Genomic DNA, 13,184 nt, shown 5'->3' with positions numbered 1-13,184 from the left:
TACGTTGTTATTTTACCTTGTCACTAGGAAATCTAATGACAGATATGTTGTTATTTTACCTTGTTACTAGGAAATCTAATGACAGATATGTTGTTATTTTACCTTGTCACTAGAAAATCAAATGACCGATACTATGTTATTTTGCCTTGTCACTAGTAAGTCAAATGACTGATACGTTGTTATTTTACCTTGTCAGTAGAAAATCAAATGACAGATATGTTGACGTTATTTTACCTTGTCCCTAGGAAATCAAAAGGCTGATACGTTGTTATTTTACCTTATCACTAGAAAATCAAATGACAGATACGTTCCCATTTTACTTGTCACTAGTAAGTCAAATAGTGTGATCAGGAAGCAATATGACAATTCAGGTGCCGTCTTTGTGATTGTGTCGAGGGGTTGCGGCATTAGAGTATTCGAACTGTGGATGATCTGTCCCACCCATTCAACGAATTGTGCCAGCGCATGCATCCCCGAAAAACTACACAGGTATACAGTCATCCTGCAAACAGAGCCGTGAGATTGGTAGGTTGCAATTGTTTTATTAACCGATCAACCTCATACTGGTAAATATCATCCGCGAAACAGACACAAAATTTCGACAATTGTGTAAAGGTTACACCTGAGAACATCTTCACCACACGTCGACACGAGGTCAAAGCGGTTGGCAGGGCACCGCACCTGTTGATAGCGGCCATTGACACAGAGGTTGAAAAAAGGGATAATGTAGTCATAGAGGAATGTTTGGAAGCCACGACCTTCACACGGGGCACCTGTAATAAAGAAATATGTAGGAGAAAAAGGTGTGGTCGTAACAATATTCAGAGGCATTTCAAACGTACGCAGCATGTGGTTTACCCGCAGGGATCTGTGACGGAAACAATCGTCTAAATGCAGTAAGGCAAAACGCCATGCTAACTGAAATAAACCAAGCATATTTCGTGACAGATTTATCACAATGACAGAATAACGAATTCGTCCACTTCTACCGCCTTCTGTCCTGTCTTCAAAGTCCTGTAATTTGTTTTGACAGTTATTTATGGAGTGTTAATATTTTGATGTAGGATTAACACAAGTAGCGGGGACAATATTTGAATAGCTGTGAAGAATAACCTAACACATAAACTTTTGGAAGTCACTTCCTCTACTCCCAAGGGTGGTGGGGTAGCATAATGGTTAATGTGTTAACGCGTCACGCCGAAGATCCAGGTTCGATACCCTACATGCTTAAATGTGTGATGCCTATTCATGTGGTTCCTGGAATATTGTTAAAAGTGGCGTAACGTCATACTCACCCACCCATCCTTTCTCCCTTTGTCGTCCTTACAATAGCAAGCAAAAGGTTGCCTAATTAACCAACAACGTCCATTCTCGTATTCAAACATTACCCTGGTCGTTGTGTCAGTTGATATCCTCAAAACATACTTGAGGGAGTAGTGTGCAATATTCCAGCAATATTACGACAGGGAACATCCGAAATGGGATTCACATATTGTGCCTTTGTTGGGAATCGAACCCGGGTCTTCAGTGCCAAGGGCGAACGCTTTGACCATTGGGTCACTTCACTATCCCCTTGCATACACACCTGCAAACCTGAGACAGGTCCCCAGCTGAAAAGCCGTCCTTGTGCAGACAACCTCTCTTCGTTCTACCAGGGCCTGGCTGCATTGGCCTGCTGGGGTGCATATCCGCGTCCTCCTCTGTGTCTGTGTGCCATCATCACCGCAGTAAGTGCTGCAGAGGCCTTCATTCGCCCACGCTCCCCATGTCCCGACCGCTGAAGTGAAGCAGATACTCTACTTTGATCATGTTGTATTTTCGCACTATTTCTTTCCGACTTGTTAAGATATAATACACTTTAAAATCATGCAAATGTTCATCATATTTGCAGCTTTATAATGGAGCCCCTGTCATACCGACATGAAACCCGTGTCATGCCGACATGAAACCCGCGTCATGCCGACAATATGTGATTCTCATCTATTTTTGTAATATTTTGTTTCTGGGCTAGTAACTTGCTGACATCGCTAGCCCGTCTAGCAAAAATTGGAAACGATTTCCCACACCAAATGGAATGCATGAAAGAACTCTCACTGGGTAGTCTGATAGACAGAATGTATCAAGATTGTTCACGTGAAAGGTACTGTGCGTTTTCCACTAGTTGACCAAAATGGTCGATTAAAAGTTGTTACACAAACTGGCTCAACATTTTCACCAATGGAATGTGTTTTAACTTAAACACCGAAATCACTTTTTATATGACAAGGAGCTACTCACAGCCTGTACAAGGAACTCCAGTATTGCAGGCCCTGGTTGTCACTTCGACTTGAGAATACGTGCAGCCAAGAGGAGCACGTGGCAAAGGGCTATTTTCACCTGGGGTGCACCGTCGAGTCCGATTTTGAGTCGTTGTTCCCGTACCACATGCTGCTCCACAGGCGGACAAAGGTGTGGTTGTCCAAGCAGTCCAAGATTCTGGAGTTGGATAAGAGGAATATAAGTGGGATAAGTGGGAAACGAGTATATTGTATTTATTTCGGGAATCGATCCACGACTTTGAGGTGAAAAGGGAACGTTTCTGTCCAACGCCAACAGCCAATTAACCCGATCATGAAATAAATGATTGTCTCGGATTAGACATTTAGAATTAGTATTAGTCAGTAATAATGAATATTATCAGAACGTTCACAATAAAAAATACCTGGCGCACTTGTCACTTTAAACATTGAAAAACCTTCAAGAGATTAAACAACCAAAATGTTTCGACACAAATTGTGCGTGCGCTCTATCATGTTGTCATTATTCAAGAATACCAATTCCGTACATGAGTACATGAGTGGGTGAGTATAGTTTTACGCCGCACCCAGCAATATTCCAGCTATATGGCGGCGGTCTGTAGATAATCGAGTCTGGACCTGACAATCCAGTGATCAATAACATGAGCATCGATCTGCGCAACTGGGAACCGACGACGTGGCAACTAACTCAGCGAGCCTGACCACCCGATCCCGTTAGTCGCCTCTTACGACAAGCACAGTCGCACTTGATAGCAAGCATGGATTGCTGATGGCCTTTTCTACCCCGGGACCTTCCCGGGTCACCGAGACGTACATGAAAGATGCTTCCAAATCATACATCTACTGAAATTATATTTTCTGTGAACTATATGCAAAACTGATTGGCCACAACAACTCTAATTCGTTGTCCCTTTCTTTCCAATACAGCAATGCCAAAGTAAAGTTATTGCATCAGTCCGGAAATGGCATCCCTTTCCCCAGTGGTTATTGAACACTGTTCGTTATATATGCTCAAAGCAATCGTCAAATATATGACATGATGTCATGAGAATAATAGGAGTAAACTTGAAGTGCTTCAAAAATCGCATCACATGTAATTACATAAGATCAAAACGAATGAGAAGGCAGGTTTCAAGAGGGGAATTCAAATTAAAACTGCACCATGAAAAACTCCTACCGATTTACTCACAGAAAATAGTCGAGACGAATCGGTTTTTGAGATATGTGTGACATTTCATATTATGTGTGACAATGGGTAAGTTGCTAGGCATAATCTAATGCGTCATGATAACCTTCATGCTGAGCCCATGCGTGTCACATTTGTAGTATTGGCTAAATTAATATTAGGATATTAAGTCCTAAGTAATTCAGACAGTGGCACTAGGACGTTTCCGTAGACTAAAGCAGAAAGTGAAGTGACTCATTATTTATTGGAATGTCGTGTGTGGGCTTGTTCTTCTAAAGGTGCAGGTGTGTGTAGGTTTTTGGGTAAACTATGCTATGGCTGTGGACATCTTTTATCTTGTAGGCACAAAATTATCTGAATTGCAGACAATTTATGTCAACATATTGAATAATTTGGTATTTGTGGTCCCATTTACGAGAGAATTTCGAAAATCTGATGAGTCACCCGGCAATGATGTAAATAACTCATAATGTGATGTAATTTTAGTACTATGGTTGTTCACAAATACTCACGAGGGGAACACAGGTTGGTGTACCCGCCATGTTTCTTTATGTTCCCTGTGCCCAAAGTGAACAACGCGGGTTTAGCCCCAAAGGAAAATGAACCACGGATGCATTGCTACCAAACACCTCAATGTTAATTTTCAAAATCTTTTGATAACAGATTTAGAGTTACCTCCTTTCCTTCGATTTGCATTCGTAAGTTATCGGTTATTTCCGTACATCATTCTTGATTCAATGTTATTCGAGATAAAGATCTACTACCACGAAAAACCAAATGAGTTCGGCATTCCCGGGGTACATAGAAAATAATAGAAAAACGCAGGGTCAGTTTATGATTTATGATGCAATGTTAGTAATGTCCTGGGCATAAAACTAATGCTCAACTTACCACAGAATACCTGTTCAACTCTGAAACAAAACAACCATATGCTAAAGTAGAATGTGACGGACGAGAATATTGTCCTGATGACAATGGCAGGCAGATTTCACCTGTAATTCTTTTGCATTTATCGTGAGATTGTTCTGTAGAATATATCATGAAGGAACTAAACAACATTTGGCAACAACAATGTTATAGCGAGACTGAACAAACTACTACCGAGGTCATTGTGTCAATGAATATCGCCGAACCAAATTAAGATGTGTATGGCCTACACTCCTTTCAGCATTGTATTTTAGCGATAACGTCACGACACCACAAATAGTCTTTAAATGGAATCGAATCACGAGGCTACGCCAATGCCTATTAACATGTGTGCCTCACTTGGGGAAGTTTGAGAGAAACGAACTTTTCCATGACAATAATTGTTGATAAGTGATCCCAACACCTATCCTTGTCATATGCAGCACTTAAATGGATCGGCTTGTCAGGATGGATGATTCCATACCATGCACCTGTGTAGACCGGTGCTCATGATGTCAGTAACTGGACTGGTTCTTCCCACTCGATCGCCATCATTCAGCTTTAAACGACAAACCAAGAAGCAGACAGCAAATATTTACATATTTGTGGGTTTAATGTCACTTTAGTAGGCCACAGCTCTGTCGCTTTCCTTTATAATACTGAGAGAACATTATACTACTGATCAATATACTGGAGTATTTGCCATTGCAAATGACGGACGATGTTGAAAATGACAAGTTGCTGGCTTGATAAACAAGGTGTATAGAAATAGGTTTTTTTAATCCAAATAAATAGAGACATAGTGAACATGCATAACCTATGCCACAGTAAATAACATCCACTGAAGACCCAGCTGTCTGAATTTGAGTGAGGTCTGTGTGTTTCTCAGCAGATGCCAATCGACTCTCCTCCCTGAACAACACCTCTGAGCAGCAAAGACTTAACGGGACTCCATATTGGTTCTGGTTTTTCAGGTGACTTTCAAATGCCACAAGATGGCGGCCGTTGTGAATGAATGAATGAGGTATATGAAGGAATGGATGAATGTGATATATATTTGGGTGGACGAGCATAACACGGATTTGAACAGCATTAAATAGTTTCATCTCGGGGTGTGAGCTTCACGAGGGAGGGAAACCCGGAGTGAAGTAGGCCATGGGTGACTACTTTGTGTCAAGATAATTTGGTCTTGACAAACCATGAATCCTAATCATGGCAAACCGAGATTCAAACTCACAGCCGTTGGCGTCTGATAGGATAAGGCACGGTAAGTAAAGAAATGATATCCTTGATCAAAATATTTGAGGATATTTGTTGACACCAGTTTGCAAAGCGCAGGTGAATGCATATTCTTATGTTACGTATGTGGTATAGATATATTTTGTGGATTGAACGTCGGACACCTCTTAAACACCTCTTGAATGGTATAGCATTCCAAATACGTGCGGCGTATATAGCAGCACCAAAAGAATTTAGCCAGAACTTACAGTACCATTTCCTTCGATCCCCCCACTTAGTGTTATTGCTTGAACATGAATCACTCTCAGGCACAATCACTGACTCCTTAATCACTTACACAATGTGTCCACCTGCATCTGTCCAGTATTTCAGTTCTAAACATCTCCCAAATATTATATATATCATTATCTGAACGCTATAAATTCGGTAGTCCTCATGGGATGTCCAGAGAAAATGATTGGATTCCACTGCAGTGTGCAGCAACGCCATGTGAACGCAGCAAAGGCAATGTAGAACAAATCAGTCTTTCCTACCAACGAACTGCCAACATCAAAGTCGGCATCGCAAAGACTTCGATACGTTGACGCACACGTGGCCACAAGGAAGATCGATAGCCACATGATACCGCTCCTTTGAAAGATTGGTTCACATTGGGGCTGAACAAAGTAAAACAAGACCTTTCAGAGTGGCAATGAAAACAGTATCGACTAGAGGTTTTTTCATGGGCCTAAGGGAAAGAGAAATCTGCGAAATGTCTGTCAGAGTCGGTGAAGTCGGCGCGTGACAATTTTAATGGTATACGACTCAAACTAACCCCTAAAAGGTTAGTTCTCACGAAGTAGAGTTCTAAAAAACATAGGAATTCGTTGGAGGGGATTACCTTCAAAGTCGAACAAAGGCCATTCGATGATTTTACAGGCACAAGGTTCATAAGTGGTAAAGAAATGAAATAAGTCCAAACTGATGTTTGGTGACATAGTTTATTTGGTGTTACCACTCTTGACCAGTAGTATATATATATGAAATATATCTCTTTCAAATATTGCACCAAATATTATCAATTACAAATATATATTCTATTATGTGTGCAATTCAATTCTGAGATAGCTAAGTTATTACTTTATCAATATCAATAGAGTCACAATTCATAATACACATATTATATTACATTATTTCAAGCTAGTTTCATTCTATGACAAACCCTATCTAAATAATACGACACACCAATATTGCCAACCGCAAGTCGGTGTTTCGGGGTGGATAGTTTTCTCTGGAGATTTTGATATTTCCTTTTCTTGATGGAAAGTCTCTGGTCAGCACTGTACTGTAGCATTTGTCAGTTCATTATTTATTTACTCCTCCTTCAACAAGTTCATGATCTTCGAAACGATATTCTTCAACCTTCCTTCCCCTCCAAGCTGTTGGTGTCCTGGGTCCGTCACCGTCATGGTGGTTACACTCTCGGATGTCAGTCACAACCCGGTATGTGGTTATGTAGTCAGCGACCTGCAGACATCCGTTGTCCTGAAGCATGTCTACTAGGATTTCTAGCCATTTCTGTCTATCTCTCAAGCTCGTCACTTTTTCAGTGAAGAGAGGGGGCACTGGTCTGAGGGTGGATATGACCTTTGAGTTCAAGGTCGCCAGTGTCTCTCGAACCTAAATTAGTAAAATTATGCAGATTACTATTTCGTGAATCATTGCTATATTACGTATTACACAATTCCAAATACATCTTCGATAAAACGTTTTCATCTTCACAAAAATAAATAAACATACCTTTATATCATTCTGCAATCGTTCATGGTTGTGTGCTGTTACATCACTGATGTTTGACACTGTAGATACATCGCCAGAAAATCCATTCGTCGTATGTTTTCTTGTTTACTCTGCACGTGTATCCTACCACCATCACACAAGTACCTACCACCACGTGAAGTAGGAACGAACTTGAAATTAAACTCGTTTAACTGTGCATGCACCATTGTGAAAATGATGCTAGCTATTGTAACTTGATGGTATATATACAATATGTAATCTCAGTGAGCTAAACTCAAATTGAAATCATATTCTACAGCATAGATCAGAATTTCACAGCATATTCCCTTAAAACAACACCAAGGAGACTAAACTGTAACAAGAAAATTCTACTTCCTAGGAGTTCCCGAAGGTAACGGGATGCTATCAAGTCTGTTCCAGCCTGTTGTTACCAGCTATCTCACACGAACGGTATGTACCAGTTCTCACTGACAAGCGTGGCCACACATCTATTCATCAATGCTCTCTTGTTTTATAGAAGAACTGATACCAGTGACATACATACGTCATTCCCTTAAAACAAGAGTCACACGTGCAATCATCAATGCTCTATTGTTTTATAGAAGAACGGATACAAGTGACATACATACAACTTTATGCAGACTAAGAAAACATAATTCTCAACCATCAATCGCTCGAAGCCATTTTGAGTCCATTCGTCCTCTGTACTTGAGCCTAAAGCTTCACTGATGTCCTTACACTGTAGGACATGTTACTGAGTCCAGCAAAATATAACACTACGTTCTTGTCTTACACATAGTAACTACTTTTCCAAACTCAGCCATGGATTTCACGACCTGAGACAATTGTAAAAATGACATGCTTATTCCCAAAACTTTCACTTCTTTGTTTTAGGTTTAAAAACCCTACAGTACCTTACGATACATGGCACAAGCGCTCTCGAGATGTATGTAACCAGTGGGAATTTAAATTTACTTTGAAACGCCAATGTTGCTGTACATTTCAGAGATGAAAACAGACTACTGTTCCGATATTGTTTGATTCACAATATTCACATTGTGGCGTCTCTCACACCAGGGACGTGCAAGTGGCATGCTGGAAGTTTAAACAAGACAGCACACGTAGCACGGGCTCCCAACGTCATTTATTAGCAGATTACTGTCCGACAGTCACAAAAAGTTGATGTTTAGTGTCTATTACAAAATGCCCTTGCAGCTTTAAATACTTGGCATCTAGAATCTAATTCAAATATTCGACTGTGTGATTATTATTATATGGGTCAGAAATATGAGGTTTTCTTAAATTTACATGTAAGAAGAAGTAAAGATTGGTTTATGCAAGAGAGGCGTGCAAACCTCCACAATAGCCCCTGTACATTTACTTATTCACTGTTTAAAGAAAAAATTCATGTGTGAACCATATGTACGCTACATCAGTGTTAAGAAACGAAGAATAGCCATGTCACAGTTTCGACCCGTTTATTGACATTTAAGGTGTTATAAGGGAACGTTTAATAAAAAAAAACGATACTGTGTGCAAGTACTGTAATTTGAATGTCATGGAAGATGAATACCATGTTCTTCTAATTTGTGATTATTATGGAAACATTAGAGGAAAATATATACCCAGTTATTTTACGAACCAACCGTCCAATCATAAATTTATCCAACTATTGTCAACTTCAAACCGGATGTTTATTGAAAATACTGCTCTGTTTATCTATCATGCTATTTTGAAAAGAAATCCATTCTGCTGTTGAACTGTGTACATACTTGTGCTATGGGCCTGTGGCCTTCAGTTCAGTCATAGAGATTCAGGACAATGTTTAAAACGTTGCAAATGGCAACTAAAGTTTATTGAGAATGGAAATGTGCAAAATGTGAGACTTCCACTTGGACAACAGAAAAGAAACACATGTCAGTAAGACATTACGGAAGACGTGAGCATCCCCAAGGGCACCGACGTAATGTAAGGGAATTTGACGAAGTGGTTTAAGGTTCAAGGCTATAGATGAGCAAGATCTGATATGGGTCAAAATCGGTCAAATATTTTTTACCCTCCACTGACACAATGAGACCAGTGAATTTGCCTAAACTGTTCAGTATCTGAACAATGTGTAAAGATTCTGAGTGACAAAAACCCAAGGAAAAAAAGGTATGTTCGTGATATAATCGGGTGGGGGGAGGGTGACATATTCATGGGTGGTGTACAGTCGGTTAGGTGCTAGTATTTCCATTATCCATTTGTCATATGTCAGACCAAATGGTTGTGATCTGAGACATACATATACATTGTTTTAAATAATCATGTACGTTATAATATTACACGCCAATGAAATTCACAGTTGCACGGTTGGAGCATCACACTTACAGATTGCACTGTTGGTTTGCGTCAAACGAAAGGTAATCGATAACCTTTTTTCCAACTTCAAAGGGAACTGGTAACTATTTATACTTGTTTTCTACACAGACCAACATCTCGTGTTAACAAGGTTTTGAAATATATTTTCCAATTGTCGTTGATTGTATAGAAATATTTCGTTGTGACGCCGAGATGCTTTGGTAAGAAGGTCTCTCATCGTTCTGCAAGTCTAAAACCGTCTAATATAGTGTGTCGCAATGCAAATTACTACCAAACAAAGTGATGTAGTGTACTTACACGGACTCCAATCCTGTTGCTACACCTATCAAAAAAATAAAAATAACGTGATTAATAAGAGCCATTTTCACGGTGTATGTTGGTGTCAGTGGGCGAAGCGAATGGCTGTGAAGCTTGAAATACCCTGGAAAACCTGAATGTTATCATCTCTCGTTTGATTAACTCAAGTTTCCAAGCCTCTGGCCATTTTACAGAATCTACACAGCCTCTGGACCCGCACACAAATTCGTAAAAAATCGTGCTGTGTTGCAATTCCGCTAAAATACTCCAGTTACATTTTTGATAAGATTATATCGACCGTCTGATCAAGCAAGATTGTTATCTGCAATAATGCGTGGTCTATATTTCAGTCAAGGGTAAAATCCCGAAAGACCTATTATGTGTGGTAATCTTGTTTTCGCCTCTCCATAACGTACAATCCTTGTCTGCATTTTTATCCCTTTCTCAAAGTTTTCAAGAGTCCTTACTCTTTGGGAATGTCGGTAAAAGAATTGGAACTGTTGATGACACAATGTCTGATAGTGATTTGTTTGAGTGTTGCTCTTAGCAATATTCCAGCTACATGTATATGACGGTGGTCTGTAGATAAACGGGCCTGGACAAAGCAATCCAGTGATTGACAACGATAAGGATCGTACTGTGCAGTTGAGTGAAATACTTCCACTTGATTAACTATAAGAAATAATAAACATATGCTGATTTTTACATCCATCAAAGTTATATTTCCACTTCAAAATGATTAACGACTACAATAACTAACAGAATGTTCTAAACCTGCAGCATGCTATGTAGCTTGTTGATTGCCTTCAGTAATGGGTAGAAATATGTATTTGGTGAGGGACAAACATATATTCTCAGGGAAACTGAAGTGACACGTGATGCTGTTTGCATAGTCAAGCTGATCGACAAGCACACACATATATATTTCTGTGTGGGATATCGGTCACAAAAAGACTCGAATAGAGAAACAGGCAAACCCTGAAGGCCTTTGTCGTCATTGTCAGGGTCAATGAACCATAGATGGACTCAATGAACCATGAAACATGGGCATAGTAAATCACTTTATATCAGCACTCATTCACATGATAGTGTATTTCTACATGTATAAGGACAGAAACCTGGTTTTACATGACCTAATTTCAACTGACATTATTTACGATGGAATGTTGTTGTCTTACACCGTCGAAACCAGCCAGACCATTTCATGGCGCTCCACACCAGCGCGTGTCAGTAAGGTTTAAGGTTTGATCAACATTCCAGGAATATGACGGCAAGGAACACAAGTAATGGGCTTTGTATGTTTCGTATGTAGGGATCTGAACTGAGACTTCGTCGTGACGAACAGGCCCTGCAACCACTAGACTACCCCACCGCCCCTCTACTCTAGAGGGGATTCAGGGTTAGAGTTGTAGCAGACTTTGTGGCATCAGAGACACTGATTACACGCGTTGATTACACGCCCCCCCCCCCCTCCCCTCTGTATGGATCGTCCCGCAATCACCCTTTTATCTGGTTTATCGATTAGTCATATGCGGAATGGCGGCGTTATTGTACTGGGCAGGATACACGGGGGTGTTTGTCATAAATTAGTGAGAATGTGTATTGAGTATGAGATGAATGTTACGTCTGTCTTAGTATTGTTTGTTTCCTATAAACCACGTGGTTGGCCGATTTAACAATAAAAGTAATATATTTTACGTAAACTTTAACTGTACTCTTCAAAAAAAGTAGGGGAACTTCATTTTTGTATTTACGATTAAAAATATTAAGGAGATTTATCGGAGTCAATCAATGTTGATATGATATTATGGAATGTTTTGAGAGTGCATCACAATTTGCACTTCCTTACAACCTTAGTTATTGGGAATGTAGTCGCTTTTGAAATATAATTGGTGCATGGCATGTAATTTGCATTTTCATTTAAAAGAAACAACTACAAACAAACACTAAAAAATGTGTGATCCAAGATGAGTGTCAAAAGCTATGTTCTAAGTGATTTCTCGACCTTCTTGAAGAAACGTCAAAATCAAGAATGGGACCCCATGCACGTGTATGGGACTACTGCGTTGTGCACGTGCATATCATGTGTTGTGTTTAGGGGTGGTAATAGAGGGAAATGGTGGTGCGTTCATAAGATGTCTGTCCTTGAAATGTTGGTTAACGTTTACACTTCCTATCCAACTTGAAAGTTCACTGGACAGGTTCCCCTACATTTTTTGCAGAGTATATGTCATGCATCAGCTGAGATTTGGATGATTTCTTTCTGTTTCTCTCACCCCATCTCCTTTACCCGAAGATTCGCGAAAGTTACGACCAAACCCTTAATCAAATACCCGTATTAAATGCATTACTTAAGAATGGTTCCTGCTTGTGTCATTGTAGACATCATCAAAAATGGTAAAGACTTTCTTTTGTCTGGCAGATTATGCGGCGAAGCGATTACGTTTATGTTGTAATGTGTGAGTGAGTATAATTTCACGGCGCTTTGAATATTACTCAATATCACAGTAGTGGACAACGGATATAGGCGAAACACACCTTGTACTCATGTAAGGAATCGAACCCGTGATGAGCAAACACTGTAACCACAGCTCTACCCCATCCCCTACCAATGAAGGTCAGGGTTAGAATATTGGCCTTCAGTAACCCATACATGACGTAAGAGGCGACAAAAGGGATGAGGTGGTCAGACTCGTTGACTTGGCTGACACATGTCATCGGCTCCCAATTGCGCACATCGGTGCTCATGCTACTGATCACTGGTGTGTCTTGCTCACACTCGATTATTTACAGACTGACAGACTCACTCACTCACCTCATCTCCCCTTTGGTGATGTAAGGCATTGATACAAATGTTGTGACCCTTTGGACCGGTCAGTGAATTGTAAACTGAGAATGATATTTGAATTCGATCTTGATTTATTAAACCATAATATTAGATATACAAATATGCATTTTCTGTCGTATGTTACAGAGTATCTTTGCTCCAGATCTAGTAACATTTCGTCATAAATCGTTACCAATTATGAACTCAACATAACTTTTCTAAACGATTGCAGACAGCTGTGTTTTATAGTATTTAATAACAAATACACTTATTTGTATGGGTATTGCAGAGT

At 39.9% G+C, this 13,184-nt stretch overlaps 1 protein-coding gene across 1 annotated transcript; it reads right to left on the bottom strand.

Moving 5' to 3' along the window:
• Positions 1–562: 562 nt before the first annotated feature.
• LOC137276939 (uncharacterized) lies at positions 563–10,142 on the bottom strand. The gene is made up of 5 exons (XM_067808590.1): positions 10,066–10,142; positions 4,375–4,394; positions 2,278–2,475; positions 1,586–1,777; positions 563–773 (listed from the first exon to the last, which is right to left on the bottom strand). Exons 1-5 carry the CDS (start codon positions 10,128–10,130, stop codon positions 574–576), a joined length of 675 nt encoding a protein of 224 aa, XP_067664691.1. The 5' UTR covers positions 10,131–10,142; the 3' UTR covers positions 563–573.
• Between the last annotated feature and the right edge of the window lie 3,042 nt (positions 10,143–13,184).

The sequence above is a fragment of the Haliotis asinina genome, chromosome 3 (assembly GCF_037392515.1).
Source record: "Haliotis asinina isolate JCU_RB_2024 chromosome 3, JCU_Hal_asi_v2, whole genome shotgun sequence".
NCBI lineage: Eukaryota > Metazoa > Mollusca > Gastropoda > Lepetellida > Haliotidae > Haliotis > Haliotis asinina.
The sequence above is the reverse complement of the archived record's forward strand: the minus strand, read 5'-3'. Positions and strand labels throughout refer to the sequence as shown.

Bases quoted from the DNA above. Each gene is read 5' to 3' on its own strand.
- LOC137276939 (XM_067808590.1), bottom strand. From the start codon at position 10,130: ATGGCTCTTATTAATCACGTTATTTTTATTTTTTTGATAGGTGTAGCA. The intron at 1,778-2,277 runs GTGAGTAGCTCC...GCTTCACTTCAG, and splicing joins TGGAGTTCCTTGTACAGGCT to CGGTCGGGACATGGGGAGCG. The intron at 774-1,585 runs GTGTGTATGCAA...TCTTTATTACAG, and splicing joins GACCTGTCTCAGGTTTGCAG to GTGCCCCGTGTGAAGGTCGT.